Below are 27,946 nucleotides of genomic sequence, written 5' to 3' on the forward strand. Positions count from 1 at the left end.
CAGTTACATAGTCTGCGGTGGTCTTAATATTGAAACAATTCAAGTCGCAAACTATATTTAAGAATAATAAAGAGTCATGGAGGAGTTTCCCACACAGGTTTTAAAGTGCTGCACATTTTTTCATTTTTTAAAATGAATATCTAACACTGGATTCATGAGTCCTGTTTGGCTTGAGCTGTATGGAGTTACATTCTATGCTCGTTATATTTCACAATGCAATAATCTGAATGCTGTTTTTTTTGTTATTAAAAATATTTTTACTTTACTTCCTCTTCCCCACACCAGGTGTCACTGAGTTTCTACTTTCCGCTTGACAGAGGAAGTACACACAGAACAGACATTTAAGTGTTATATCATCGCACAAAAGGTTCAAGCTGTAAGATTTTTAATTAGATCCAGAGGTCACTATGTACACTCAAAACAAACACTACTATCAGTCCATACATCTTCACATTCAATTAAAAATGAACTTTAGCTTTACAGAGAGGGTACATATTCATTCCCATTCTTGTAGCATTTAATTAGAAACTAACATTCTGTGCTTAAAAAATAGCAACCTATAATACTTTATTTAAAATTTCTTTTCAAATAAAAAGAAGACAAGATATACACAAGCATCAGTGAAACCTACAATCCACCTGTACACGGAATAGAGAACCCTGTAAGCTACTGGCCAGATGATACTAGAAAATAAAACAGTCGCAGATAAAAGGTTCCAGCCAAAATGATCCCCTGTTCACCGTTCATACATTTTCTGATATTTTTGATAAACCTGCTCTGTCACAGCAACTTGCATTAGGTTCTTGGTCGACAACACCGGCACAAACTTATACAAAATGGCTACAGGAAATGCATTGCGTGTGTGTGTGATTAAAGGGTAGTACAAAACTCATAGAAAAGTATAAATGAAGAGAGTTTTTCCAGATCCACTGATACCAGGATCTTTGTTGGCTCATGCAGATTTCAGAAATAATTGATATGAACACCAATATCCTATTTTTTTCCTAGGCATTGGGTACATTGGCACACAAATTCACCTACAGCATCTTAACCTGCACCTTCTCTTCTATTTCTAAAGAGTCACGCATAAATGGCCACCTCACAACACAACTTTAAATACAGGCAAGCCAAAGAAATCTCCAAAACAAAAAGCCGTCACTACGCATGTGATCAAAATCGTGATATAAAATATCTTGTGCATAACGCGTTTTGTAATTAGATCTTTCCGAGTTTCGTTCTAAGATATTATAAGAGCAATCTGTACAGTTAATATAAAACACACAATATCCCAGAGATGTCCAATCCTAAAACAGAATATCCCAGTCTTCATCCTCCAGTCCACACGTACGATCACCATGCGTCTCAATTATTATCGTGTGGCTTACGAGCAATCACCATTTTTGTCAGCTATTATTACTTTATGTTCTCACATTAATGAATGTGTTAGCGTTTCCACAAACGGTAAAGAAAAAGGCAACACAGAATGAGGCCGCTTTAAAGAGATAAAACTAGATCCAGGTCCCTGAGGACACCACATTACAGCAGAGGGGGGTGGGGGGGTCGAAACCCGCACTGTCGGTCCTTTTGCAAATGTCTCCGTTTGGTTGGCACGTGGTTCCCCCTGTTGTCTGGGATAAATACTGCATCTTCTCCCACCACCTGTTCACCGAAACCAATTCTGTGAGGGTGATGGAGAGGGGTGGGGGGGAAGCGAGAAGCATTGTCTCTAGTCAGTTCCAGGTTGTCCCTGATAAAATTGTACAGTACATTCAGGAAATGAGAGAGGGCCGATTCGTCTGCATAGTCAGCGGCTGCTTGCCGCGGAGACTTTTAAGTGCTTCTTTTACCAGCTGAAGACGGTGGATGCTAAGGCCGGTGATACCTAAAAGGAAACAGAACAGACGTCAAAATTTTGAGTTTAAAGCGACTTTAAAATAAAAGTCTACCTTGTGTAGATTTTGCTCTCTTCGTGAACCTCCATTTCGGTGCTTTTATAATCGTTAAGCTCTTTCCGGATGGCTGCCTACAAGAAAGAGCACGGACAAAGCATTCTTAGTCCCATTGAACACAAAGACGATTTAAAAATGCCGAGTTGAATACCTTATCGGCAGGTGTCAGCTTGGTCCACGGCTTGTCTGCCCTGCGGTCGTAGTCTTGGGCATCGGTGACCTCCACGTACTCATGGAAGCGCAAAATTTTTCTGGCCTGTAGTTCTGCAACTGTGGGTCTTTGACTCAGCTACAAGAAATATGATTCCGGTTCAATGGGTGGAAAATATATGATTGGACACATCGGGTCGGTAAAATACATCAGGGCGCTCACCTTTCTGGTCAGTCTTCGCTTAATCTCTCGAACCTCTGCTTGTCTGTCCGCTTGATTTTTGGCTGTGACAAGACAAAGAATCAAGTGACAAAAGAGTTTTTTTTTTTTTTTAGATGCTTATTCAAGCCTGGCTTGATGTGCAGACAAAGGCAGCTCACAAAATTAGCTTGCATTCAGTTATACTGGTTTTCAAACCTCCTCCTTCACTGATACTGAACATAAAAATGTCTGAGTGTTATGAAGCAATGTTTTAGGAGTATGCAAATGTTTTAATATGTCGATGAATTAAATAATGACATTTCAGTGGTACTTGGAAACGAACTGGGTGTGACAAAATGTTGTAGCATGGTTATCTGAAGTTAGTAATACAGGACACTCAAAGTTGATACTCACGTTGAAGGATGTTTCTTTGCTCAAGCTCCTCGGCAGTAGGTCTCTGGCTAAGACGTCTGATGAGAAGGAAAAAAAAAAAAAAAAAAGAGAGGGTCTATTTTTAAACAATTCCATTGCTTTGTAACACAGGACATAAATAGACCAGAAGATTTTAGAACCTTTCGTTCCAAATTGTTCACTCGCACTTGTCATTTTGAATGACTCAAAAAAGCAGTCAAGTGTTACAATGTGGCTTTTTACCTTGTCAGCGCAGTGCCGATCTGCGTGCGAATGGCCTCCCATTGCTCTCTGCTCTGCCAGGTGAGGCTAGACTGTCCCGGGAGCTCGTCATCTCTGGTGCCCCTCTCCTGGACAAATCTGTCCCTGTCAGGTGCCGAGGGACGGCTGCTCAGCTTTAGAGCAAGTGTGTCTTTCCTCTTCACTTTGCTGGCCAGGGCACCTGGACAACAAATAAAGTGTGGCATTAATCATTTATATTATTTAAGACGGTTGACGTGTTTTTAATTTTTAGCGCACGTTGAGGTTGTTGTGTCACTCCAGTCCTGAAGGTGGCAGTAATACATGTGCTATCTTTTATAAGCATGCTTTCCATCAACTTTACATTAATGTGCCCTTGGAGATCACAAAGGTATGATGACGCTTACTCAGTGGCTCATCCTCCTCATCCGATTCTTGCTCTTTAAAAGGCACAGGACCATCTGAGTCACTATCATCTCCGCCGTGCTCTTCATCCTCCTCCTCATCATCGTCGTCATTCTCCTCTTCCTCCTCATCGCTGTTTTCCCCACCAGGGATGACGCAAACTCCAGAATCAACAACCAAGCCGCGGCGACTCCGTGGCTCCAGCTTAGGCTGAGGTATCTCGCCGTCGTACTCTTCCTCTTCCTCGTCATCGTCCTCCTCTTCGGAGGTGTCATCTTCAGATCTAGTGGGAAAGAAAAGTATTTAACCAGCATAAAGATGGAGGAGCTCCTTTTTGGGGTGCTTCTATCCTGACATAGAAGAACTTACAGTTTGAGTGGCTGAATGCTGACAGGAAGTGGGCGACCTCGTTCTGCTTGGTAGTCTGGAGGCGTTTCAAAGAGTAATGTGTGAGCACGTTGAGAGCCGTCTGGGTTGGGGTGAACGGGACCTGGACTGGACAGAGCTCGCTGGATCATGATGTGAAGTGGGACAGGCGCCGGGCGCTGGGGTGACTCACTGACGGGACTCGGGGGATCAAACAAGATCGGTATAGGCTGGGGCACTGGGTGCGGGTAAGAGTGTTGATGATGAAGTTGGTGGGGGTGCGCGTGTTGTCGGGGTGGAGAAGGCGGTATGTGCGACGGAAGCGGAGGGGATGAGGGAGGAGGAGGCAGCTGGAAGCTCACAGAGCCGTGGTCCTCCAGAGAAAGCGGCGAGGGCGTGAGGGGATGGCTTGAGGCGGAGGAGTCGTCCGTGTTGCGTTTGGTGACTGGGGTGGTTCTCTTTGGAGGCATGGGCGGGGAGGGCTTCGCTGGGACGAGACTGGCACCGCCGGCACCTTGGCTGAGGTCTCCTGAGAAGAAAGCCACCATTAATATTGAATCCTAAAGCCTCTTAGGCCAGGAAGCGAGCGTCCCCGGCCTTTGTTTTATTCTTGTGCTAACGTGGAATGAAAGCACATGCTTCTTCAGCTGTAAACATTGGCAACATTCAATTGGACAGAATACAAATTAGCAACTGGAATTACATGTCTGACTGAACATGAATGCTTCCAGAGAAAGACATCACATAACTGTGTCAACATGGATGCACACATTGAGCTGACACGCTAGTGTGCAACATGTGAGCCCGCGTCAAGAGCGATGGAGAAGACAAAAAAAACCAGCCTGCATGCTCAACGCAGCCAAACCGGGTGTCGGATAAAAAACCTTGTGGACAAGCAGCTCAGATGTACTCATAAGTGACATGCAAATTTTTACACCTGCATATTCATCCTAAATCCTCAAAAATCGTGTTTTTGTTTAGTCAGCGCCGCGGTGAGTGTGAGCAGATTGTGAGCATGCGTAGATCTCAAGTCAACTGCAGTCCTTCTGGTCCATTCATTCATATCCATCCCATTGGAGCAGCAGAGTTGAGCAGCTTACATCCTTCAAATTCCATTGATGCATTGCAGGCAGGCCACAGACCTGCTAAAGGCTCACGCTCATTCACATGCCAAAGTAGAGTAGCAAACTAAATACGCTCAACTTACGACAGCCTATACGAAGCAAATAGCGAGCACGGCGTCTGCTCAAAATGGCCATGCAACTTGTGGATATCACATTGAAAGTGACGCAAACAAGGTCCGTGGGGGAAGAAGATACGTGGACGGCCAGAGAAGACGCCATACGATGAAGAATGCAGACACGGGGGGGGGCGCTCTGGTTACAGATCCTTTTTACCTGAGCGCAGGCCTCCAGCCCGCCGGCACAGGTAGACAGGCAGGGACAGATAGACATCATACTCGCACTCTCGCTTCCAGCAGGACCAGTAGAGCGGAAGCTGAGCGTGCTCTCCACCCTGTAGGGCGGAGACTAACAAGGAGGAGATGGAGGCCTTCAGCTCGAGGTGTTTTAAAGACTGCGGCGACTACCACGGGTTGTTTAGACACTAGTTTAAAATGGGAGTAATACTAGCAGCATCTGGACTAAACATTTGTTTTCGTTTCTCTCAGTATTGTTAGAAAGTAAAGACAGATTGTTTTCTATTTGTCCAAGTCAACTGTGCAGCCGGTAAAGTCCTCCAAAAAAAAAAAAAAAAAACATCTCACACCTTCATCATGCCAGAAAACTTGCCCACGCACACACAATAAAACGCACTAAGTTGAATCATCATTATCAAGATTCACAAGAATCAAAGTCGACATTCACACTCCGAAGACAATTCTCAAACAATTCCACTCGCGGAAAACAACAACCAAATGTTAAGATCCATTGAGGCACTTGCAAAAAGTTTGCCATCTGAGGGATCATCAGGGACATTCCTAACTTTTGCAAAATCTCATCAAGTCATTAAAGCTTACCCAGCATGCCGGAGCTGCCTCTGTTCACCGGCTTGGGCGGCGGCTGAGGCGGCTGCTTGGTGCCCTGAGTGCCCGCCGACGAGGCTGCCGATGAAGACGACGGCTGTGCGGCCGCCGACACGTTCCTTGTCGGCTTGGGTGCGCTATTCGAGGAGGCGGAGGAGGATGGGTACTGGGCTGAGGCGTGATTGCTTGAGCTGCGAGATGGCCCCTCGCTGCCTGGTTCAGGCGTGGAGCTTATCAACCATTTTGGAGGCAGGACGGATTGTTTAGGCGGCAGAGGTTCGCGGAGGGTGTCCTTCAGTGCTTCAGGGTCTGGGACAAAATGGCTGTCTGACTCTATGAAAAACAAGACATCCTATTTGGAAACCATTTAAAAAAAAATCATAACATGAGCAGAATATGTTGAGTGACACAGAAATGAGCCGTTTCACCACTCCTAGCATGATTGCACTTGATTTCGAATTGCATCGTGTAGGTGGCTGCAATTACGGCACACTCAGCCCCAAACATATCCGAGTCATCCAACAATCTACCTCACATCTGTAACTCAAACATTTCTGTTTTACCGTATTTATTTAAAGAGCAGCCTCTGTCTACCCTTGAAGATTTAAATCAAGTGAAAATTAGGATAAGTGATACTGGTTGCCCATTTGAGTATGCCCGTCTTAAAAGAGCATTTAACGTCTTCACCACTCTTCGGAGCGTTCGCGTTAAAGGGCAACGAAGAGTAGAGTGATTGTGCCACATTAATTAGGAAAGGAGATGAGAGGACCGAGCTATTCCCCAATGTTCCTTAATAAGAAGATGGAGCAGGACTCGAGGGAGCTTGTCTCTCGCTGAGAGGACAGCAGCATGCTAACAAACCGTTAAAATGTATGCATGATGTCATTGTTTGAAAACTTCTACATTCCTTTCCTGGAAAAATGTGAGATAACATAAGTGACTCACCTCGACGGGCTCTTCCCTCTTCGGCAGACCCGTGTCGGGGGAGCGTTGGCTTCCAATCGACGTCGGGCACGCGACTCCTCCTACCGTCCTCTGAGGGGGCTTTCTGCAGCCCGGGCCGGCGCTGTCCATCTTCCGGGTGAAAGTGCCCGCTGCTTCTGCCCTCATCCATCTGATTGTGACCCTGTCCTTGCCACGCCGTGTTAGACTTCCACTCTGTCTCCCCGTGCCCACGAGGCGCTCCGACGCCGCTTCCTCTCTGCCCTTCCTCCCCCCTGGAGCCTGGAACTCTCCGGCGTTCTCCATCTGGGGGAGATCGGCCTCGATGCTCGTCCGAATGGGCTAGCCAAGTAGGGTTTATCCGAAAGTCTGAATCGGAGTGCAGTCGCCCCTGGTTGCTCCTTCCGGCACCTCCGCTTACAGGCAGAGTGTGGCCATTTTTCACAAATGGCTGCTTAAGGCTTTGTGCCGCCCCGTCGGCATCTAAAGGAGGACAAAATGGCAGTCTTTGACTTTCCGGAAAAAAATATCACATATGGATAGGCATAATAATGAAAGTTGACAGGCCACAATGCTGCAGGGCACCATTTGTTCCACTTTCTCAGATATTACACGACTTTTCAAAACAAGTCAGCAAAGCAAGGTGAAAAGGGCATTTGACTTTTACTAAATCAGTCTCAGGGAGGACAGCGTTCCCGCCATTATGCTCTCATGACTTCACTTAAGTCGAATGTGTGGGTGTGACAGCCTCGGCAGGTGCTACGCGAGATGAAGTGGCTGCGAAGATCAGATGAATCGGAGAATTTGTACCGTTGTCTGGAACTTCTTTCAGCAATCCCTCATTTATAAGCTCTTGCCGAGTACGTCTCGTCGACATCTTTCTCTCCAGTTCTGCGTATCGACAAATAGAAACGGCGGGATTCATTTCTCAGATCCGTGTTCAACAAAGCAGTTTTCAAAAGCACGAACCGTCTGAAGCTTCCTTGAATTTCTCGCTGCTTTTCTTCTTACGCCACTTCCACGGCTTGAAGATCTTGCCCAGACTAGAGAACTTGCCCTTGCGTTTCTGGGGAGGCGTGCTCCCCCCCGAGCTGTTCGTCTCCCCCGCCATCGTGCTTTGGTGCTTCTCACTTTCATCATCTGAAATAAATAAAAATAGCAAGAATGTGATACAAGTTAGCAGGCAGAAGAATACAACGCAAAGAGTGCAAAGAGTCAAGATCATTATTTTCTTTAGCTCAGTGGTCTTGAGGATCCAGTGTGCTTTGGCAGGGCCGATGCCGAGAGCTTGTGAACAGGAGCCGACTCTTGACGTTCAACGAGAGTTCACAAACATTCCTTGGTGTGGCCGAGACTAGTACCTTATCAGTTTTCCAGCTCTCGCTGCCTCAATAGAGAAATAAAGTCCACACCTGGATTATGTCAGCAGCAATGACCGAGTTATGTTACGCACTGCGTCATTTTGGAAGGAGCAGTTAAAAGTTAACTTTATACTCAAAATAGATTGACGACAGAATGTTAAATGTTGACGCATGCTAGACGTTATGGCAGCACTAATACCTCACAGTCAGTTTCCAACAATGTAAATCTTCAAATGCTGATGTGGATTACAGTACTAAGTATTAAAACAGCCATTTTCCACAAAAACGCTCAGTTCTGCAAGATGGCCTGGGTTGAGTTGTCCAATTCAAAACAGCGTCCCTGGATATTATGCAAACCACACAAGGTACGAGTTGGAACGAGAAAGGCTAACAATAAAAATGGAGGAGGAGGAGGAGGAGGGGTTCCTGTATTTTCTTCTCAACAGATGACGGCCACAAAGAAAATGTGAAATATATTTGGTTCAACGAAATGGAATTGCATCAATGGTGAGACGAGCCTTGCAGTAAATAAGCATATGATAACGACCACAAAGACATTACAAATACCATTGAATAAAAATTGTAAGAGATACATCTACCTGGAAAATGGCTGCTAAGTGTCCAGCTTCCATAATAGCGAGTTTTAAAACAGCATGCCATGGAGAAAAGGAGATCCCAAATTCAAATGAAACAGTAGAATCACCGCAGAAGTAAATGTCAGAAGTTTCAAGGGATGTGGAAGTCCAACTTATATTTGCATTGTACCGGCTGCCGATAAATGCTTGCGGTTGCCCTGCGGGTCCAAACGTTTGTCACACGGCCGACCGCAGTCGTAGCGGCTCAGCTGAAGCCAGTCAAGCGGGAGGAAAAAGCGGGCTGTGCCAGGCCAGCACACACCACGCCACTGCAGAGGTGACGATAGCTCAGTCCGTGGAGTAAGCATCCATTATAGAAAGATGAAATCCTTTCAAGACGAGCACTTAAAGCTTCAAAATGCTGTCGATTAAATCATCCCACTAAAAAAAAAAAACAAGTGAAAATGTAATTTCCCATCCGATGGAGCAGCTTTGTTTTTTTTTGGTGTGAAAAGCAGGCTTGGCTTGAACGAGCGTGAGACTGGAAATGAGGGTGGGTGGGGGGGGGTCACGAAAAGTAGATGAGTGAAGGGAAACACAGCCTGGAAACACAAGGAGGAAACGGCACTCCACCCTGATTCTGTGAAAGAACAAAGACAAGCTCTTCCCCTCAAAAACCATAACACAAGCAAAGTTCACAGCGCTCTGCCAGGTCCAATCCTGTGGCACCCACTGACTCCATCAAGCTCATTACCGCCGCTTGTTAACACCTTAACAGCGTCCTGCCCGTGTAGAACGCGTCCGTGCAATAAAAAAAAAAACACACACAACAGTTCTGGCTGTCGTGCTGTGTAATCAGAAGCTGCGGAGAGATAAGGCGATGGAGTCAGGAAACACGGGGGTGTAAGAGTGTGGGAAGCCACGCCCACTGGTCGCTGGAACAACCGCCGGGGAGGTTCGATTTCCCGCTGACCTCACGCTTCCATGAGTCATGACAGCTCAGTCAGGTGAGCATGTGATCACATTAGATTGTCGCTTGAGAACGGGGGTAAAAAAGACCTCCGCTTTTAGCTGATCTGACGGCCAATCCGTCTGGATCACTTACGTAACGAGCAAACGGAATTAATCGCCACTGGTAGAGAAGCTTGTGACGATTAACGCAATTATTGCCAGTTCCGGAACTTTAAGTTAATATGATATCAGACAATCTAATATTACTACAATGTAGCATTTGAGCTATGAAAAAAAAAAAAACTGAATGAGCCCCATTGACGGATATTTTTACTTGGTGTCATTAGCTAAATGTCACGTTAAGATTTTAAATAAAGAGCGCAACACATGCGCACAACAACATGAAAACACAGCTGCCATTCCTCCACGTGATCCCAGTGATTTAACATTCCTTGTGGTGGTAACGTGAAGGGGAAACCGAGAGCGAGACAGAGATTGTAGTGCTTTCTGAAAAACTAATAAGTTCTCTCTTCGCACCAACTACACAAAAAAAAGTCACGAATTTGTGTCCGGAAATCAAGAACAGTGCAGAAACTCACCGCCATTGTTACGTTGGAGCGATTCCTGAGCTGGGGTCTCCACACGGAGACTCTGTCCCATGATCTAGCCCCCTGTGGGGCCTCCACCTGTCCCCGAGTTCAAATGCGTGCAACCTGGACGAACGTGACGCCGCACCTGACTTCAACAAACGTCCTCCAGTCTCCCCAAGCTCAAGTTCTTTCTTCCGCTGTGTACTCCTGTTGTCTACCCTTCCTCAATTCCTTTCAGCACTCGCCACACACCCCTCCCTCTTTCAATCTCCTTAAAGTCCTCCCCTCCCTGCAGGAGCTGGACTCCCTCTCCATGACTGACCCTCCCCTTATTGGCTCGTAGCGCAGGTCAGTACTCAGTGAAAGATGCCAACCATTCCTGGGGAAAGCTGAGTTATGTTTTTGGCGGGGTGTGTGTATGTAGGGCAGTGGATGCAATAAATATAAAACGACAAAAGATAGGTGTGTGTGATGTAGGAGTCACACACTCCAGACAATTCTTTAGTCTGGCGAAATCAGCGAGGGTAACCACGTGAAACAAAACGACGTTCCTGGACAAAAGAAATAAATAAATAAAAGTTTAATTCTCTCATATTAATACATAGATGCAACAAACGGATGGATTACTAGTTTTGAAATCAGAAATAATACTTTTTTCAATTATTGTTCAAATTACAATAAAAAAAACTTGCAAAAATCTCAACATTATTATTTATTGCACATGCAAATATTTTTTTTTAGCAAGGATGATTTGCTTACGCGGGCCATATAAAAAGTCATGGCGGTCCGGATCTGACCCCGAGCCTCGGGTTTGACACACTGGTCACTGTCACCAGACATGAATTCATAAACAACTGTACCTATCCCACAGAAATGAGATGAAATACAACAGAAGATAAACTCCCTAATGCTGTTTACCTTCCATCTAGCGTTCTGTCTGTCATCTAGCAGAGTGTTTACCATCCTGCTCAGCCCTCTCATTACACCCAAGCCCACTTTATCAAAAAATCTCCGAGCGTCTCATGACTACCATTAACAGAATTACTTGTAATGTTTACTAAAGGAACTGCACAAAGACAAGACTGCTAAGAGGGGGGGTGCAGTAGTCCCCAAGAATGTGGTCTGATTTCCTCCGAGCTTTGAGTGTCTTCAAAAAAACCTCCCAGGACTCCCTAAGCAGCGAGCTGTGTCATTATGCCTGGATGGCGTTTTGTGTTTGGCTGCATCTCAGCTGTTTCTAAAACATGGTGAGGGACTGCGTGCATGCACGCGCGTGCTTGCGTGTGTGTGTGTGTGTTCAACAGTGTTCCTTTTCTCTTTCTGTGCCCCACATACAGACTCCACGGCGGGCCAGCTTCCAGAAAGAGCTGAGCCAATCCGCATGAGCCCAGAACCTGTTGGCCTGACCTGGATAACAGACGGGGCTGGACTCGAGCCCAAGCAGGTTTAATGTTGTAAACATACGCGTGCACCAACAGACATAGGTGTGCATTCTTTGAAACTGTGAGTCATTTGCTGCAAATGTGCTTGCGCAAGACAAACTGCACAAATTTGACGGTGAAGAGGCAGCGGGAAGTTATTTATCAACGTCACTGGCCAGGGCGGAACTGAAACAAACACTGTTTACTAAACAGATAAAAAAAAGAAAAAAAAAAAACCTCAACAACTGGGAAACAAGCCTTTTTTTTTAAAAACTGTACTCCTTAAACATATTTTACAAACTTTATCTTAGTTTCTAGAAGCCATCCTTGAATCCATACTAATGAACTTTAAACGACACAGGCCTCCAGCGATGACACCACACTAATGTCGAGCGAAAGAACAAATGGAACCACACCACAGACGATGTGTCCCTGAGTGGTTCATAAACTGTCCGCAAGCCCGACAGACCTCATAAACAACGGATATATGTGTGGCTCTACAGTTTTTTTTTTTTCTTCTTGCAGTATTAACAAGGCACTTAGCAAAACCTCAATTTCCATCTTGGTACTCACCGCGATTTTCCATCACAGATTTTGAGGCGCACCGATCCTAAGTTCCTGAAAAAAAACAACAGACAGGAATTTTCATTTAGACGGGGGCGGGGGGGTTCAGGGGCGGGGGGGGCAGGATTGTTTGCAGAAATGTAATAAAAAGAAAAGTGTGAACTTACACAGCAGAAAGTCATGAGTGGGGGGGATGGTAGATTTTCTCAGCAGCAATATTGAATTTTTTTCCCCCCCGTCAGGTTGCCAGCAAAGAGACAATTGCGTTTCTCTCCATTTCGTCTCCCTTGACAAAGAGAAACAAAAGATATCAAAACTATGCCAGATGGTGAGAATTACAATTCTTTTGACATATTTAAAACAATCTGTATGTTAAGAGGTGGGGAAACGGAAGCAGGGTTGCTACTTCTTCAATATTTACTTTCTACTGACTGAAAAGAAGGCAACGTTAATTGTCAGCAAAGGGAAATAAGACTAAAATGACTCATTTATGTACAAACCAAACTGGAGATTGCATTAGAACAAAACAATCAGGGCAGGAAAAAAATGACACATCTTGATTTATTTATAGTGCTGACGCTTTTCATATGTTTCAGTGGATAAGGTCCCTTTTTTGTTTTCATCTACTCGAGAGGAGTAAAGTTAAGAATCCCCAAACGAGGTCACCAGGCAGATAAAAGCCAAATCGGGCATGCAAAAAGCATACATGACAAACCGATCCCTAAAGCGGTGACTATGTAAGCAGCCATCTGTGGAGTGAACACACCCTCACCACTACACTTGTGTTAATTCGATTACGACAAAGAGGAAATGGCAGCAGCTGGCTCGGCTATGCCATCCTTAAATAGCAGAACCGTTTCGCACTCCCGGGGCTCAGGATTTGGGCGCAAAGGCCACCAACTCAGGGAAAGAAAATCATTATCTACACTCTGAGCGCTACTAAATGATATTTAACCTCTGAGCAAATAACACGAAGCGGTGAACAGCTGATTGAGAACGTAGAATAGATGTGAAGTTGCATCCAGCAGTATGTGGCCATCACCCATTAAAGAAAAGAATGGATGACGATGTTTCCTATCAGGGTCAGGTGAGCGTCATCGCCTGGTCCCGTCCCAGAAAAGAAATGTGTGCCGCAGGGACTAGCGGCCCACTTTCATCAGGAGCCCAAAAAATACTCCTCTGTGCTTTGTTCAACATTTCTTCATTAGCGTAGCTTCAGTCCGACCCATCGTTGAATCGCGCTATGTAGCCTCACAATTTAGCCCCGGTGACTTACAATATCGGCATTTTACATACAATATAGGCTTGAATTTTTTTTATTTTTCTTAAAGAGAGTTCCACCAGAATAGTCACATAGGAAGTATAACAAAAGATCTGCCATCTGTCCACCTTTTGCCGAATATTATTACAAGTGTCAGTCAGTCAATGACATAATTAGATATGTGACAATGTCAGCACCAGCACTTGGGTGGGTGTGATTGGTGTGAAGCGTTAAGTGACAGCTCTGGTAACATTTCTGAAGGCAGAAAATTTATGAGTCAATTTTGTCCCCATCATTAACATGTTGATGCAGCTCCTACAAAACTGCAATGCAGAACAAAAAAAGGCATCCTTTACAGGCAACAGTTCAGTGGAAGGCCATTTTTTGTTCTTTCAAAGCTGTACTTAAAGAAAATTCACATTTTCACACTCAGTCACTGAAAAGTGGGAGCTGTTGTTGCACCTTACATTTCCAAGGGAACATGCTTATCCAGTTTAGATGAGCTCCAAAAACCCGAATCGCAAGAGCAGCATGGAGTTTCCAATGGGTCTTTCCCAAATCACATCCAACACACCCACTATCAAACTCTATTCCAGAGTCTTCAATAACAATAAAAGTGCTGTTTATTTCACCTTTGCTGGTTATTAAACCATAATAGTTATTCTACATATTTTGAGGGTGTGGAACAGATTAATTAGAGTTACATTATTTCCTATGGGAAATGTTACTTTGGTATTCATCCTAGTTTCAGTTTAACTTTTGGCACAGACATCACAAAATTGGAGGTTCCATTGCGGCTTTACATTTGACCAGGCGAGAAGCGATTGAGTAGAGACCTATAGCTTTTTTTAAATTAGAAATCTTGGCTAAATCTCATCCGTGCGAATCAATCAAGCCCTGCTGACAGCTCACCCGTCATAGCTGCCTCTTAATGGCCCATTACAGAGGAACGTCCAATTGGAATTGGATGGAGAGAGCTTCAGTTCCAATAGACATTTTCTCTGAGGGGCAAATTGACTTCGGGAGCTATTAGGCCAGAGGAACATTAAACCAGGGGGGAAATGTTGCTGAAATAGTGGAGGCTCTACAAAAATCAAGAACAAGCGTAGCCACCAGATACAATGCAACAACACATGCACTATCAACTTATACCTTACATTAATTCAACTAAATGATAAACTCAAAATGACATTCAATATATAGCCATGTCCTTAAAATACAATACTGGAACGGATAAACGAAAAAAAAAAAAAATCAATGTATGACAGAGCGGACACTTTGAAAGACAAGCCATGACAGCTGATTAGCTATTACTAGCATGTTACTTTACAAACACAACGACGTGGCTGGTTTATTTCGGCGACAAGATACACAATTACCTGGTTGGATAACGAGATTTAAAGCGAGCTGGGAATGAAACAGCCCGTAACTCCGGCTGTCAAGCGAAGTTGTGCAGAAGAGAAAAGCTTCCGGTATCGACCCGCGTCTCTCGGCCAAAGATCCTCGCGCCGAGTGGGCTTGCACTGCTACTAAACGCGAATGACAATGACCAGTCAAGCCAAAGGAAGAGGGGAAAAAACGAAAACATCCGGCGAGCTTTTCAAAGTAGAACGCACGCAGGTAATTATTCCAAGAACGCGTTGAGAGCAGCAATGACCTGACTCAACATGTCTGTCTCTGCAGAATCTTTTCAACCGACAGGTTTGACTTTCCCCACGATAAAAAAAAAAACAAGATAGTGCGCGCATACACGCAAAAACACGGTACTTAAGATCGTGTCTTGATTTGGTATTCATAATCAGAAATTTGACTCTAAACTCCTGAAATATGCAGTACATTCAGAGTAAATAAATAAACGTTTACACTTGACGTTTTAGCCTACTGGTGGCTAGTAAACAGGTCGCCGCGACCCGAGGCCTTGTGGCGAAATATGCAATATCGATCATTCGAATTTGCCACAAAATTCACACGTTGCAACTATCGATCAGACAAATAAATCGCCCCACATCTCACACACATCATCGTGCACCCTTTGTTGTGTGTTTGCGCATGCAATGTGTGAATTTTAGTTCAATGCGTGTAGTAGCCGTTAACCCATGAAAATAACTATGTTAAGTTTTAATGCGGTTTTATAGCGGAGAAAAATAAGCTACAGGTACACAAACAATGTCGCTTTTTGAATGTCTAATGGTGAGACGAGGTTTTCTCGATCGGCCAATTTTGGTTGTTATCCTGCCTCCAAAGCAACCATTTGAACAAAGCACTCGCCGGTGACTCACCTTCTTTCTCCGCCTCCTTTTCTTTCCCCCCAAATTACAGCCAAAGTAAAAATATCGGGCAGAACATTCCGCCAAAGGACACTTTCACCCACTTCAAATACTCCCAAAACCCCAAAGTCCAAACACTTTGCACTTACCGGAAGCCATCCCGAGCCGGGCATGTTGGTCCCGGTAGTCCACGACGGAGGCTGCGGCGCTTGCGTAGGCGCTGTGAAACGCTTCGTCTATGTGGCGTAAAAACTACACTACCCATAGTGCATTGCGGGCAGCCAGCGATCCGGGTTGGAAAGAGGGTGGGGGATTGTTAGCCAACTTCCTAGCTTGGGTAGTCACTCGACCGTCAAGGTGATTTTCTCGACTACACCTTTTGCAAATTACAGGAATGTTGTAGGCCCAATTCCACCCAAAATAGATCGACGCCATTCAGATCAATTTGGTGTCATTTCATTCCAATATTGTATTCTCGTGACTACAGCCATTGTGCGGTTATATATATATATATATATTACAAACTCATAAAGCGTTTTAAAATATACCAATATTGGAATTTGAGTGTTTTTAGATGGTTAATTGTGAAGCGTTTTTAGAACTAAATGATTATATTTAATCGAGGTTAAGCCAATTATTCTATGGAAACGCCACATCTCTTCTGGCTCGACGTTGCCACCTAGTGGACACATGTCCTAGCCGACCTCTGCTGTTTCCCCAGTTGTAGGCATCAATTTCACTTTGGAAAACTCGAATAAAAAGTATGAATATTCAAATAATAATAATTTTGTCCCAAAGTCACTGATTCAAAGTGGAATCTGGGGCTGTTCCTGCAGGATGTCTCGACTTTCGATTATGTGAATGGAAACAAATAAATAAACGAGTTATAATCCTTTTTTAAAATAGATATTATGTTAAAATTGATGGCCGGGTCAGGTAAACAGCAGGTTACGTCACGGAAGACACCTTACACTGTTTTGATATTTGTCTTACTATTAAAACAACTCATAATGGAGAACAAAACATAATAAATGATTCATTTTGAAACAAAAACCATGATTAGATTTGGGGAAAAATCCCTCACTCACATTTTCCAGTCAGTGTCAACTCAATAAGGAAGTAAGTGCAGTGACATACTTCTCTCTTTCTGGTAACATACACACGAACCCCTCTGAGGGATCACCGTGTCTAGGTCAGTCAGTTACATAAGTTAAAATTATTTACTCAAGCATGTTCTATAAATTTATCACTGTCAAAATAAAAGCTAAACACAGGCCAGTCAAAGGCGTGGATATGAGTCAATCGCAAAAACCCGTGAGAGTATGATGAAGATATTTGGTCAAACAGCAAAAGCAGGTTACCGCTTGTGTTCTTTCTTCACTAAGTGGCCGATGAATAATCCGTGGCGATTGTTTTCCCGCCGCTGTGGCCCGGCTTGCACGCATGGTATGCGCAATGCAAGCAATCAGAGAGAAACACAGGGCGACAGGCCATTACTGTACGAGCCTTCCGTTCATCCCCTTGAGCAAAACACCGCATTCTTCGCTTGTGAAAACACCAGCTGCGCCAATCTGAGTAGCAAGTAAACTTATTATTGATTTAGTGGAGAATTCCGGGATCACTCATCCATCCCGGGCCTCCTTTTGAAGTCACAGATGTGTTTGCCTGTCGCCAGACACTAAATTCTCAAACGTTCTTCACACCTGGAACCTTTTGAGCCTTTTTTCTCATTGAAGCATTTTTTTTAAAAGAAGAAAAGGTCAAAGGTGAAAATACAAGTAACCAAAACATGCGCTTTATTCTAGTTGAAAAAAAAAATCAGTAATTATTTAAAGGTACTTCAAAATTATATTTTTGTCTTTCTAGTCCCCTGAAGTCACCTGATAAGTCATTTTATATTCTGAGTCAAACCACGTGAGGAGTTTCTGACGCATTTTCCGTCTCTATGTGTGCTCGACATCTCTGAGGCGACACTTTGACATCCTCTGGACCTGTCAGTTCTTATCTTTGACATCAGCTTTGCGTGGTGTGTTTGCAGACCTCCGTCATTTTGCACCTTCCACATATTCCTGGAAGGACATCCTGGGGGTGTTTCCACCTCTCCCCCGTCGGCTGCATCTGTCAGCTGGTTTCCCGCATCGCCATCTGAGTAGCAGCGGCAGCATCATTCGTTCCGATGCTGGATGGTGGATGTGTTAGTCCCACGGGACATTTGTTTCCCTTTCACTCTGATGCACAGTCAATTTTCTTGGACCTGCTTGTCACATCTCTGTGGGGACACAAAATGAAAATAAGATGGCATTTATTTTGTTAGGTCACACAATGAAAAGAAAGCAAGCTGTTTGCTCTAAAAAAATTGTTTTACTTGTATTTAACAACTTGGTGGTGACCTTATTTTCAAGTTGGCGATCCTAAATGCATTGTCTGTATAGTTAAGAAATGATTTATGATGAAAATTAACTCTGAACACCTTATCTTTACAGGCCTACTAAAATGTTTAAAATTAACCACCCAAAGCCCACCACTCAGCAGTACATGAAATAAGGCTGACTTCTTTCCTTCCAACTTCACAAAGTTGCCATGTCATCTTTTCTACATTTCTTTCCCGTGTGTGGTCTTTATTTTGACGATCGAGACCTAAAACGTGTGTTCATAAAGCGCTGTGTCATCAACGGCTATGAATAGAAATACCAAGGATGACAAAACACGACACCACCCCGAGTCATCCACTCGGAAAAATATTTACTTTGCAGAAAAAAAAACCCTAGAATAATCCAAACTGAATAAGTCTTTGATCAGCACTCACCGTTGATAACAAAAACGAGTGCAGATGAGGTCGCAGAGGTTAGCGCAAGTGCACCTGCCTGCAGACCTTCGTCGCCGTGCCTTAGCATCACCGAGGCCATAAAGCGTTGTCTTACTGCACAAACAAAGGCACATTGATAATGTGTCATAAGCAAAGACTTTGCTCTGTAATACTTTGCACACCCAACCTATTTCATTATTCATTGATAATGTAGATTTGGCTTCAAATCAATAGGGTCACCCTTTGTCTTCCTTGTACTTACCTGGGCGTATTGACCCATATAATGTCCAGGTGACAGAAGTAGTAGCACTCGGAGTCGTGCATGCTGCTACATGCGCAACGTTTGGTTCTTAGCTTTCCCGCTCTGACGTCGTCATGCGTGTTTTGGTGCTTCATCAGCGGGTGCCCCGAACCTGTTAGTGACAAAAAGATGCACATTTATCACAACTGTCAAGGAAAAAAATTAATCTTGTTGCAGCCATGAGTGGCAAAGTGAATGTCTGCACTACATATAAATATATACACAATAACATGTGTGTACGATGTATATGTGTGACATTTGGTAACTCACGATCTGACTTCCAACCAAAAAAAAAAAAAAAAAAACACAAGCTAAGTTCTTTTCTGACCTTATGAGACACTTGTGAAGCTGATGCAGTGCAGGTAACCCCCTTGAGTCAAATGCAGGACACATCATATTGTAGGATATTTATTAAAAATAATAAAAAATAATTTTAAAAAAGGTGATAAAAGTGTACTCACCATGCTGAAGAGACACCCAAAGTGTGATGAAAAATAAAATGCTGACGTACATATTGGTCATTTCTGTGCTGTCACTGCTGGGGTTGCGTTTGACACTCTTATACTCCTCTCCCTCAGTCATGACGTCATGACAATGGCTCCGCCCACAGTTGCCATGGGAACTCACAATGGGTGATCCTCACCCCTCATGTGTGTTCAAAACATTGATCAATTCCAAATTTATGACTTGGATACTCAGTATTGAGGTATTCATTTTACTATATGTGCATATTGCGGTTATAGTTTTGCACTTTGTTGTGACAACTGTATTAGACGTGACCAAAAGGCTGCCATAATATTACGAAATTCTCTCTCATTTAGCTAAACCGAGCATTACTGTAATCATGTTCTTAATTTGAGCATAGTGCACTGCAAATACTTAGATAACTTTTTTTTTGCTTTTTTTATGATGTAGTGTAATTTTATTTCCAGCCATACAAAGATATGATATCATCATAGGTTGTTACATGACCTTGCAAGTGAAGTCTGACTATTTTTCCAAAGTATCACAAATAAATGAAGGGTGCATGATGGGATACTGCAATAAACAATAAATCTCATGAAGTATGATACTTCTCAGCTGCAAGATATTTGTATGAACATACGCACAATTGGTCAATGTCACTAGTCAGACACTTGTGCATGTACAGTATAAAATGATTGATGCTGAACTGTCTGTAACACCGTGATTCACCTTTTTTAATGGTCTAGACTTTTGTGAACTTTACCTTGAAAATGAATCATTACCCTACTTGATGGATGTGACAGACTTTTACCCAAAAAAGCCATTCAAGTCAATCATGCTTGAACTATTGTTGTACAGGTCACTTCATGTTTATTTAAATTATATATTGGGGGATTTAAAAAAAATAAAAGTGACAAATGACACTTCCCACATCCACTTGACCTATCTACTGTACATATTTACATTGTTCCTCACATGTGTGGAATGTGTGACATGGTAACACAGCATCATCACAGGTTTGACAACACATTCTTGCCCCAGAGGACAAAAGTTCAGTTCCCTCAAGAGAGCAGATGTGCTGCTCTCCACGGGCATCCCATCATATTAAAGCCACCCTCCAGAAAACATGCAACAGTAGGGATGCCCATAAAAGAGGCAAAAGAAGCAGGTGCTTAGTGTTTTCAACATGTAATACCTCCATGGGATGTTATGTTGCAGAAATTAGTTGTCCATGCACTTGCTGGCGATGGATGAGATTTACGTAAACCTGAAATCAGAAACATTGCGTTGCGGATGTTTTTGCGTGTGCAAATACTCCGAAATAGGGTTGCAAATGTTTTGGTGAAGCGCACATGATAGCTGTGTTAGCTTCTATGCTAATAGGTCAAGCGCAAACTTGGATATGAACAAAAGTACCTTACTTTTAATGATGAGAGTCCACTCCCAATCCTCCCAGTTGGAAAACAGTCCAGACACAAACATGCTGTTCATTTTCTAACTTTCTGTTTCGTGTGAGAATTGCTGCAATTGGCAAGAAAAATGATTGAACATCGCTCTCTAGTGGTCAAACATATTTTGTCCGTTTTTTCCCCCCCCCCACCATTAATGTCACCTACAACCGGACCATCTCAAATTGTTTTTTCATGAGGGAAAGTAAAATAACTAAAATGTAGTTACAAAGCTGAGCACACTGTGAAGTAATGTAATGAAAGATTGAATATATATATATTTTTTTTAAATCTTGGGTTTCCACTCAAGTGTATAAAAAGGCAAACCCAAAAGGTTCTTTGGTGCAATATTTTTTATTTATTTTTTTGCCAATGACTGCAAATTTTGCTGTGTAAAATTTGCAGGGCACTTAATCCGCCGGTACCAATCAAACTCCATCCCTTATCTTTGTCCCCAATTGAAATTGCATTAATATCATGGAAAAAAAGTAAGAAAAGGAAACATATTCTTTTCCCGTTGAACAGAGTAAAAATAAAACAACAGCAACAACAACAATTCCGAAACAATGATCATTGTCATCAAATAGCAATAAATAAGGAGCGCTCTTCCCTGTAAGGAGATTTCTCATCCAAAGTCTCTTACAATAAAAAATAGAACTTCAGTGCAATTCCTTTGACAAGTTTCTGCTGCTCCTTCAACAAATTGTCGATGTGACTCTTGGTTACCCTGGAATTAAAGCAACAGTATTAAGAACAAAAACAAAAACACCAAATATAAATCTTCCTTGATGACACAAAAGTCCAATATAAAATTTCACAGCCTTCTCATTTTCTATCTGTACTATACACCTCAAAACACAAACCTGGACAGAAAAGGCACAAGTAACTATAAGTGGAGTAATACTGAGGGAGGGGGGGGGGGGGGGGAGTAATTCAGTTTGATTTAAGATTTTGGTCATTTACACGTTTGTATTACTCTTGACATATATTCAAACAGACAGTAGCATTACCAGTATCAATCGTGTGTGTGTATAATCATATATAATTCTTGTATATATACATTACAGAAACATTATTTTCCACAAAGAAAAAAAAAGTGCATTTTTTTATGACAAACCTGAATATTGCCAAAGAACAAACATTTAAGTTAACAATAGTATTGAAAACTGTATAAAAATGAAAGCAATTGGAAAAAAAAAACAAGACGAATGCAGCGACTGAAAAAGCAAGTTGGAGATGCATCGGATTAGGTGCTCCGCTTTTCTCTAGCTGCGTCCACCGTCGCTCTGTTCTCAGTCTCTGGCTGCTGTCCAATCAGGTGCATGGATTCAGGGGCCGCTAGACTGAAGGAGCGTCCGTCTTCGCTGCGACGTTGGCTCGACTCAGTAGCGGGCCTGCACGTGTGGGCGGAGCTTTGTGAGCTGCCATATTGCTTTGAGTCCGTGGTCTCCAACTCCAGTTTGGAACACATGACTTGTCCTGACTGGCTGCTTCCTGCTGCCTGGTAGTCCACAGGCCAGTAACTCCCAGGAGTCCTACTCCCTTGAGGTCCTGGGGTCCCGCCCCAGAGTGAGTCAAGTCTGGCCGGTGATGGCCCCTCCGCGGAAGGAGACATCGGGGTCAAGGGAGTGGAAGGATTAGACCTTGGCCTGGCTTGGACCATTTGAATCCCACCGATGGGAATCATCAGATAGGGGACCTTGGCTTGTTGCGAGTGCATTGGAAGATGGCTGAAGATGTTGTCCGCTGCTCGGTGGCCGGGATAACCCTCGCACGTGGAAATACGAAAAGCAGGCGGGAATAAGAAGGTGTCTGCCAATGAGTGCCTGTCCGTTGCAGTGCCACTTTTGTCCTGTAGGGGGATACACAGAAACAAACATTCTGCTAATGTCATTTAAAACAAAGGTGTTTCCTGTACATATAATGCTGATCAACTTGTTACACCCAGTAGCACCGTAATGATTAAAATACAGTGGCATAGTAAGCCTATGTGTTCATAACAAACTATAGGAATTGAAGGAATACTAAGTACAGCAAAGGACTTACTACTTTCATCTGAGTAGCCTTTGTGCCGTGGTGTTCCCAAGGAAGGTATCCAAGGGTCCGCTGCTGCACTCCAATCGGTAAGGGTGGGGTCCTAGCTTGTGATAACCTGTAGCAGCCCGGCAAGCTGGGACAATGCGGCGAAACGGGCCTGATGGGAGACGGTCCTCTTTCAGGGGAGGGTGATACTTGGCGCCCGGGTGAGGGTAGTTCTGCTCTCGGGGATAGGCTGTGCATGGGTGAGGACAGCTCCAGGCGGGGGGAGAGGCTATGACTGGGGGAACAGCTCTCGCTGCTTGGGGAGAAGGTCCTCGGTGATGCCTTCCAGCTCCGTCGGGAGAACAGAGCTCTCCTGCTGCCCGGCGAAGCGGCTCGTCTGCTGTTCAGAGCCCCTCTTTGGGAGGTCTCCAGACCCGGAGTCGGACTTAGTCCGGCGGGCTCGGGTTCCGGAGTACACTGCGGGGAGCGGCCGCTGCATTTGGAGCGACCCCCTGTTGATGGGAGGGTATCCGATGAACAAGAGGAAGGGGGTTCCTCGTGAGACTCTTCCCCATCGTCGTCGTCGTCATCATCGTCGTCATCATCGTCCTCGGACTCCTCCGCGTTGGAAAACTGGTGCTCTTCCTGTTCCTCAGAGTAGCACGCGCGTTCATCACTCCCTGCTGAAAGAAAACAAATCAGTCTTATTTACATCATTTCGATTCACATTCATCCTGTTTTATTACAAGCTATGCCAAGCAGAAGCTCAGTGAGATTGTTTCTGCCACGGGTTTATTTATTACCTCAACCAAGCGTGAAACCATGATAGCGAGAAGTGAGGAAAACCATTTTAGCATTAAATGATAACAATAGCCAATCACGGATCACCGGTTTTCTGAAACTGAGCCGTGATTGGTTGTGACTTGAGTGACTATGATGTCATTTTCAGGTGATAAGTGGCAAAATGGCTGATGGATGAATTTTGCTGCTTAATTCAATAATTAACGCAATATTCTTTTTCTTGCCCCTAACTTAAGCAGGTAAGCAGGTTAAATTTGAGTTTGATCGATAATGCAAAGATTACAAACAATACTTAATGACTGTTAATGACATTTCATAGTCATTTGCTGTTAAATAGTCCAATTGTGCAGTTTTACATTTCCATCTTGGCAAGACAGGGAAAAAAAAAGTTATTGATTTTTCCCCTTTGTGAAACACTAACCTTCAAAATTTCTCATGTGAAAAATAATTTGAGGTAAGAAAAGACTCAATAACTGTGTACGGTGGTAAAAAAAAAATGATTAAAAAATTTTAGAACAAAATTAGATGAATAATTAACCCATGCAAAGCAACATTCAATTGGCGTGAAACAACAAACCCCAAAGTAAGACGCTTTTGTCTTGCTGATGTTCCATAAACCACCACAATGTTAAAAATAGACTATTTTTGAAAAGCATCACTTCTATTCACAAACTATGTCAGCAGGGAATGAATGAAATCAGAGCATAAACGCTGCGTCCTTGTATGCGACGAGTGCCGGCTGACGGCAAAGAAAACTTGACGGCGGGAGGGCGAGCGGGTAATGAGGTTTTGCCGCTGTATGCAAAAAAACAAAAGCAGTGTGGAAGGTTTTTCATTCTTCATTATTTATCTTCCCTTATGCAAGGGCTAAAGGTTGGGGAATAGTAAATTGCGATTGCGTAAGAGTCTTCACCGTACCTGTTTCCTCGCTCTCCGGTTCATCGGCGGACGGTTCAGACGCTCCCATCGCCTGGCACTTTTTCCCATGAGCTTTTGACTTCATGTGTTTGGTAAGGTTCCCTGCGAAGGGAACATGGAAAGCGCATTAAAACTTGCACGGGATTCCGACGGGCAAGGAAAACTATTGTGTCATTTTTCCACAACAGATATAAAAATGCAAGCAGCAGACTTAAAGTTGATGGATTTTCATATCACAGACAAACAGAACAGAACGTAAATATCTCGTTAACCGTCCCCTAACCTTTGGTTTTGAAGGCAAAGTTGCAGTGTTTGCAAATGTACGGACGGACATCGGTGTGTGTTCGGATGTGCTTCTTCAGCATGCTGGGCTTCTTACAGCGGATGCCGCACTCCCCGCATATGTACTTTCCTCTGCCACGCCCTCGAACGTAAATATACTCTTCGTTAGACTTATACCTGACAGACAGACGGGATGGGCATGCGTTATTGATACAGAAAAAAGAACCAACATAAAGTCACAAAATCACAAATTAATGTCACTTTGATTTTTTTTTTTCTGTACAAATGGCTCATCTTGCTGCCTGGATGAAAAATGTATTCAGATTTTCTGGACAACTAGATATTGTTATTTCAGCCACACATTAGTATTGATCCTTCATAATGGTCAGATTTGATAGCAAAATTGACTAATTAGACACCAAGCAGACAGAGAGCATCAATAATGTTCATCAGTGCATGAAAATAATAATTAGAAATCAAGACAAAACATAAGTTAATATAAGTTGTATACCTGGGCCAGACAACATTAGGTTCACCTGCACAATTGATTGAGATTATAATAAATATTAGACAAATAAAGTAGGACACACACACACACTCACAAGAATTGGCTGTATTTATTTTTAACCAATCAGATTTCAGATTCACAACTCACAAGCCTCGGAACATTTATTTTATCCTCTGATTGGTTGGCTAGAGCTAATTGAGTGGTGTTCATGTAAATAAATAAATAAATAAATAAATAAATAAATAAAAATACTATACATACATTCAGGTGACCGAACAGAAGAAAACAAATGTTGGACATTGTTAATTCAATTTCAAGGCCTACTCAACTAAGCTAGTAAGAGAGGATCGATTCTGTCCATAAAAAATAAGTATGATGTACTTTATTTAATTTTTTTTTTTTTTTGTCTTGTGACTGATAAATTAACTGCTATTTTGAAGTGTCACGATTTGTACTTGGAGTTGCTGTAGGTTTGTAGTTACCGCACAATAATAGTGTTCCTAATAATTTGATTACCTCATTAAGCTACATGACAGGGTCACCATACTACCAACTTTCGTATTTGGGATCTCACTAAATGTTGCAGGTGTACTTAAAGGTGTGGCCGGCAGGTGTCTATTCTAAAATACACTGTAAAGTGGGGGCGGAGCGGAAACAAAAACAAACACACACATTTAAAAAGCAATTAACAAGACCTCGGGTTGAGGGTTAAAAGAGTAAATAAGACTAGTTGATGGAACAGCTGCAGGAACAGCTGCTGGAGCTGTTCGCAGTGCTGCTTGTTGCCCCCAGAAAACACTATATGCTAATGAGGGACAACAAAAACGTGCTGGTGGCTACGATGGGAGGATGAAAGCAGATGTGGCACAATGCACAAATAACACACACACACACACACACACACACACGCGAGAGTTGTTGGGAAACAAGCCCGTCTTTATAGAGGTGGATTGGGGATGCCCACCAAATCCCTCGCAGCGCTCAGTCTCATGCTGCTCCCTCGGCTACACCCTTAGCACGCACACACAGACACACAAACACACTTTATTAGCTATTCGTCTGCTCGGGTGGCCCCTACCGACCGCTAAAGAGAGGGAAGGGAAGCCTACTTACAACCTAAAATAGACACTAAGCACAAATCAAGCAACACATTTAGGTTTAATCTATATTAAGGTATCCATCGGCAACATCCAGATGTTTACCAAAAGGTCATTTGTGGTCATCTGACTAAATCGACCTACTTTCTAAAAAAATGTATTCAGATTATGTAAATACCAAATGTGTGCTGACTGTGTTTAATTAAAGGCCATGAACCGCATTTGCAAGAAGGTTGTCAATGTCTCTGTTGTATAGCAGAAGCTGCAACAGCAAATTATGGAGTTTAAAAAAAATAAATAAAAAAACACAGCAGCAGGATAGTCTCAACAGTGCCATTGTGTTTTAGTGATTCTGAGGCGGGTTACTGTTCACTGGCAAGTATTTTCTAACCACATGCTAAAAATATCCACCTACATCTCCAGAAAAACAAGGCAGAAGTTGCTACTTTTGTGTAAAAAGCATCACACCCAAACGTCAAAAAGGAATCCATCATTCAAATATTATTTTTATAATTACAGACTGCCTAGAAGAACAGATTAAATGATAAACCCCATTAGCACATTCTAAAAAATCTAGCCATTTTATTTCAATTTCTTTAAGATGTGATTAATCAGCAAAGGTTCTACGTGTCAGGAAAAAAAAAAAAAAATCCACTTCTCTCATGACTTGACCCTTTCTATCTTTTCTTCCTCTTCCTTTTGAATCTTAGTATCTATTTCTAGAGCTTCTTTGTTGTAAAGAGATCTACACCTTCTGGGCAAACCTTTGAACTCAAACCCTGGGAAAGAAGAACACTTCTCGAGTAGAAAAAGATCACTGGGGCATTTATGGAAAGTAAACATACGCTATGAGAACACAGTACAGTGAGCTGAGCAAACATTTGCAGGTTAGAAGCAAAAAAAAAAAAAAAACACACACACACACACACTTAACCCCATCATGACAGTGTATTATATAACTGGTGAATTCAGGTATTCATGAGCTTGTCAAAGTGAAGGCAGCATGCGCATGCACTAACATGCTGCTCTGTGCCGTTATGCCAAATGAACCCCTCTAAAGCTCAGAGGCTTGTGCCAGCAGAAAGCGGGGGGAAAAAAAAAACTTGGCTGCAGCTACAATTGCATCTATTCCCAGTCCCTATCCTTCCTTCCCTGTGCACTACTTTTTGGAGTTTTATATTTGCTCGGCTGGTCACAGTCAATGCGTCAGTGCGGTGGAGAAAGCAATAGCTCTTACCCGCCTTCAAAGATGCGAACGCGAGATGTTTCGCATTGTTTGGAGGTGGAAGGTCTCTCTTCTTCCCTTGTGTCTTTAGTCTCCTCTTTTTCATGCTGGTGATCTGTTACGTCGCTGGAGGAACGGGCTGTGATCGGATGTACCTATATTCAAGGTGGCAAAAAGAGACAGATGGCTATTTTTAATGTCAAGAGCATCTGTGGTGTCGTACCTTGAAGGTCACCTTGGAGGTTCATTGAGTTGTCTGTGCTCTCTAGTTTTAAAACTAAACTTTAACTATATAAGCATTTTGTCAAACTTATGTTGCTGTAATTAGGGAAAAACAAACCGGAAATTGTAGAGCATGGTGTCAAACTTAAGGCCCGGGGGCCAGATACGGCCCG

The 27,946-nt window shown here is 43.2% G+C and overlaps 3 protein-coding genes across 14 annotated transcripts in view; all 3 read right to left on the reverse strand.

The window, feature by feature from the left end:
* Nucleotides 1–368: 368 nt before the first annotated feature.
* On the reverse strand, nucleotides 369–15,938 carry phactr4b (phosphatase and actin regulator 4b). 7 transcript variants are annotated; one of them, XM_049731205.2, is made up of 16 exons: nucleotides 15,828–15,938; nucleotides 12,318–12,436; nucleotides 12,160–12,204; nucleotides 7,658–7,828; nucleotides 7,499–7,579; nucleotides 6,692–7,171; nucleotides 5,741–6,079; nucleotides 5,121–5,252; nucleotides 3,727–4,252; nucleotides 3,360–3,640; nucleotides 2,956–3,154; nucleotides 2,716–2,771; nucleotides 2,323–2,384; nucleotides 2,101–2,238; nucleotides 1,947–2,023; nucleotides 369–1,882 (listed from the first exon to the last, which is right to left on the reverse strand). In XM_049731205.2, exons 3-16 carry the CDS (start codon nucleotides 12,170–12,172, stop codon nucleotides 1,867–1,869), a joined length of 2,571 nt encoding a protein of 856 aa, XP_049587162.1. In that variant the 5' UTR covers nucleotides 12,173–12,204; nucleotides 12,318–12,436; nucleotides 15,828–15,938; the 3' UTR covers nucleotides 369–1,866. The 7 variants fall into 7 exon arrangements, with proteins under 7 accessions (XP_049587162.1, XP_049587163.1, XP_049587164.1 ...); XM_049731206.1 differs by having other exon boundaries at nucleotides 15,691–15,833; XM_049731207.1 differs by lacking the exon at nucleotides 15,828–15,938 and adding an exon at nucleotides 14,791–14,939.
* Nucleotides 15,939–17,451: 1,513 nt separating this feature from the next.
* LOC125975596 (endothelin-2) lies at nucleotides 17,452–20,919 on the reverse strand. Of its 3 annotated transcripts, XM_049731364.2 has the most exons (5): nucleotides 20,672–20,919; nucleotides 20,446–20,517; nucleotides 18,747–18,897; nucleotides 18,485–18,598; nucleotides 17,452–17,947 (listed from the first exon to the last, which is right to left on the reverse strand). In XM_049731364.2, the coding sequence occupies exons 1-5, from the start codon at nucleotides 20,739–20,741 to the stop codon at nucleotides 17,902–17,904; spliced, it is 453 nt and encodes a 150-aa protein (XP_049587321.1). In that variant the 5' UTR covers nucleotides 20,742–20,919; the 3' UTR covers nucleotides 17,452–17,901. The 3 variants fall into 3 exon arrangements, with proteins under 3 accessions (XP_049587321.1, XP_049587323.1, XP_049587322.1); XM_049731366.2 differs by lacking the exon at nucleotides 20,446–20,517; XM_049731365.2 differs by lacking the exons at nucleotides 20,446–20,517; nucleotides 20,672–20,919 and adding an exon at nucleotides 19,247–19,367.
* Nucleotides 20,920–21,033: 114 nt separating this feature from the next.
* Nucleotides 21,034–27,946, reverse strand: part of LOC125975509 (transcription factor HIVEP3) — a 33,412-nt gene continuing 26,499 nt past the window's right edge. For 3 of the 4 annotated variants that reach the window (XM_049731158.2, XM_049731160.2, XM_049731161.2), the window contains 5 exons: nucleotides 27,564–27,706; nucleotides 24,723–24,898; nucleotides 24,440–24,541; nucleotides 22,745–23,403; nucleotides 21,034–22,550 (listed from right to left, as the gene is read on the reverse strand). In XM_049731158.2, coding sequence (XP_049587115.1) covers nucleotides 21,945–22,550; nucleotides 22,745–23,403; nucleotides 24,440–24,541; nucleotides 24,723–24,898; nucleotides 27,564–27,706 — 1,686 coding nt within the window. In that variant the 3' untranslated portion in view covers nucleotides 21,034–21,944. The remainder of the gene's footprint in view (nucleotides 22,551–22,744; nucleotides 23,404–24,439; nucleotides 24,542–24,722; nucleotides 24,899–27,563; nucleotides 27,707–27,946) is intronic. The other variant, XM_049731162.2, reaches the window with a different exon arrangement.

This window comes from Syngnathus scovelli, chromosome 9 (assembly GCF_024217435.2).
Source record: "Syngnathus scovelli strain Florida chromosome 9, RoL_Ssco_1.2, whole genome shotgun sequence".
Lineage (NCBI taxonomy): Eukaryota > Metazoa > Chordata > Actinopteri > Syngnathiformes > Syngnathidae > Syngnathus > Syngnathus scovelli.

What these genes read in the sequence shown, in the direction of transcription:
- LOC125975596 (XM_049731364.2), bottom strand. Translation starts at nt 20,741, where the DNA reads ATGAACAGCATGTTTGTGTCTGGACTGTTTTCCAACTGGGAGGATTGG. An exon ending in GTGGACTCTCATCATTAAAA is followed by an intron (nt 20,518 to 20,671) that starts GTAAGGTACTTT and finishes TTCTGATTTCAG; the next exon opens with GTTTACGTAAATCTCATCCA. An exon ending in ATATGGGTCAATACGCCCAG is followed by an intron (nt 18,599 to 18,746) that starts GTAAGTACAAGG and finishes TTGTTTGTGCAG; the next exon opens with TAAGACAACGCTTTATGGCC.
- phactr4b (XM_049731202.2), bottom strand. Translation starts at nt 10,235, where the DNA reads ATGGGACAGAGTCTCCGTGTGGAGACCCCAGCTCAGGAATCGCTCCAA. An exon ending in AGCATTCAGCCACTCAAACT is followed by an intron (nt 3,641 to 3,726) that starts GTAAGTTCTTCT and finishes CTTTCCCACTAG; the next exon opens with ATCTGAAGATGACACCTCCG. An exon ending in ATCGGCACTGCGCTGACAAG is followed by an intron (nt 2,772 to 2,955) that starts GTAAAAAGCCAC and finishes CCTTCTCATCAG; the next exon opens with ACGTCTTAGCCAGAGACCTA.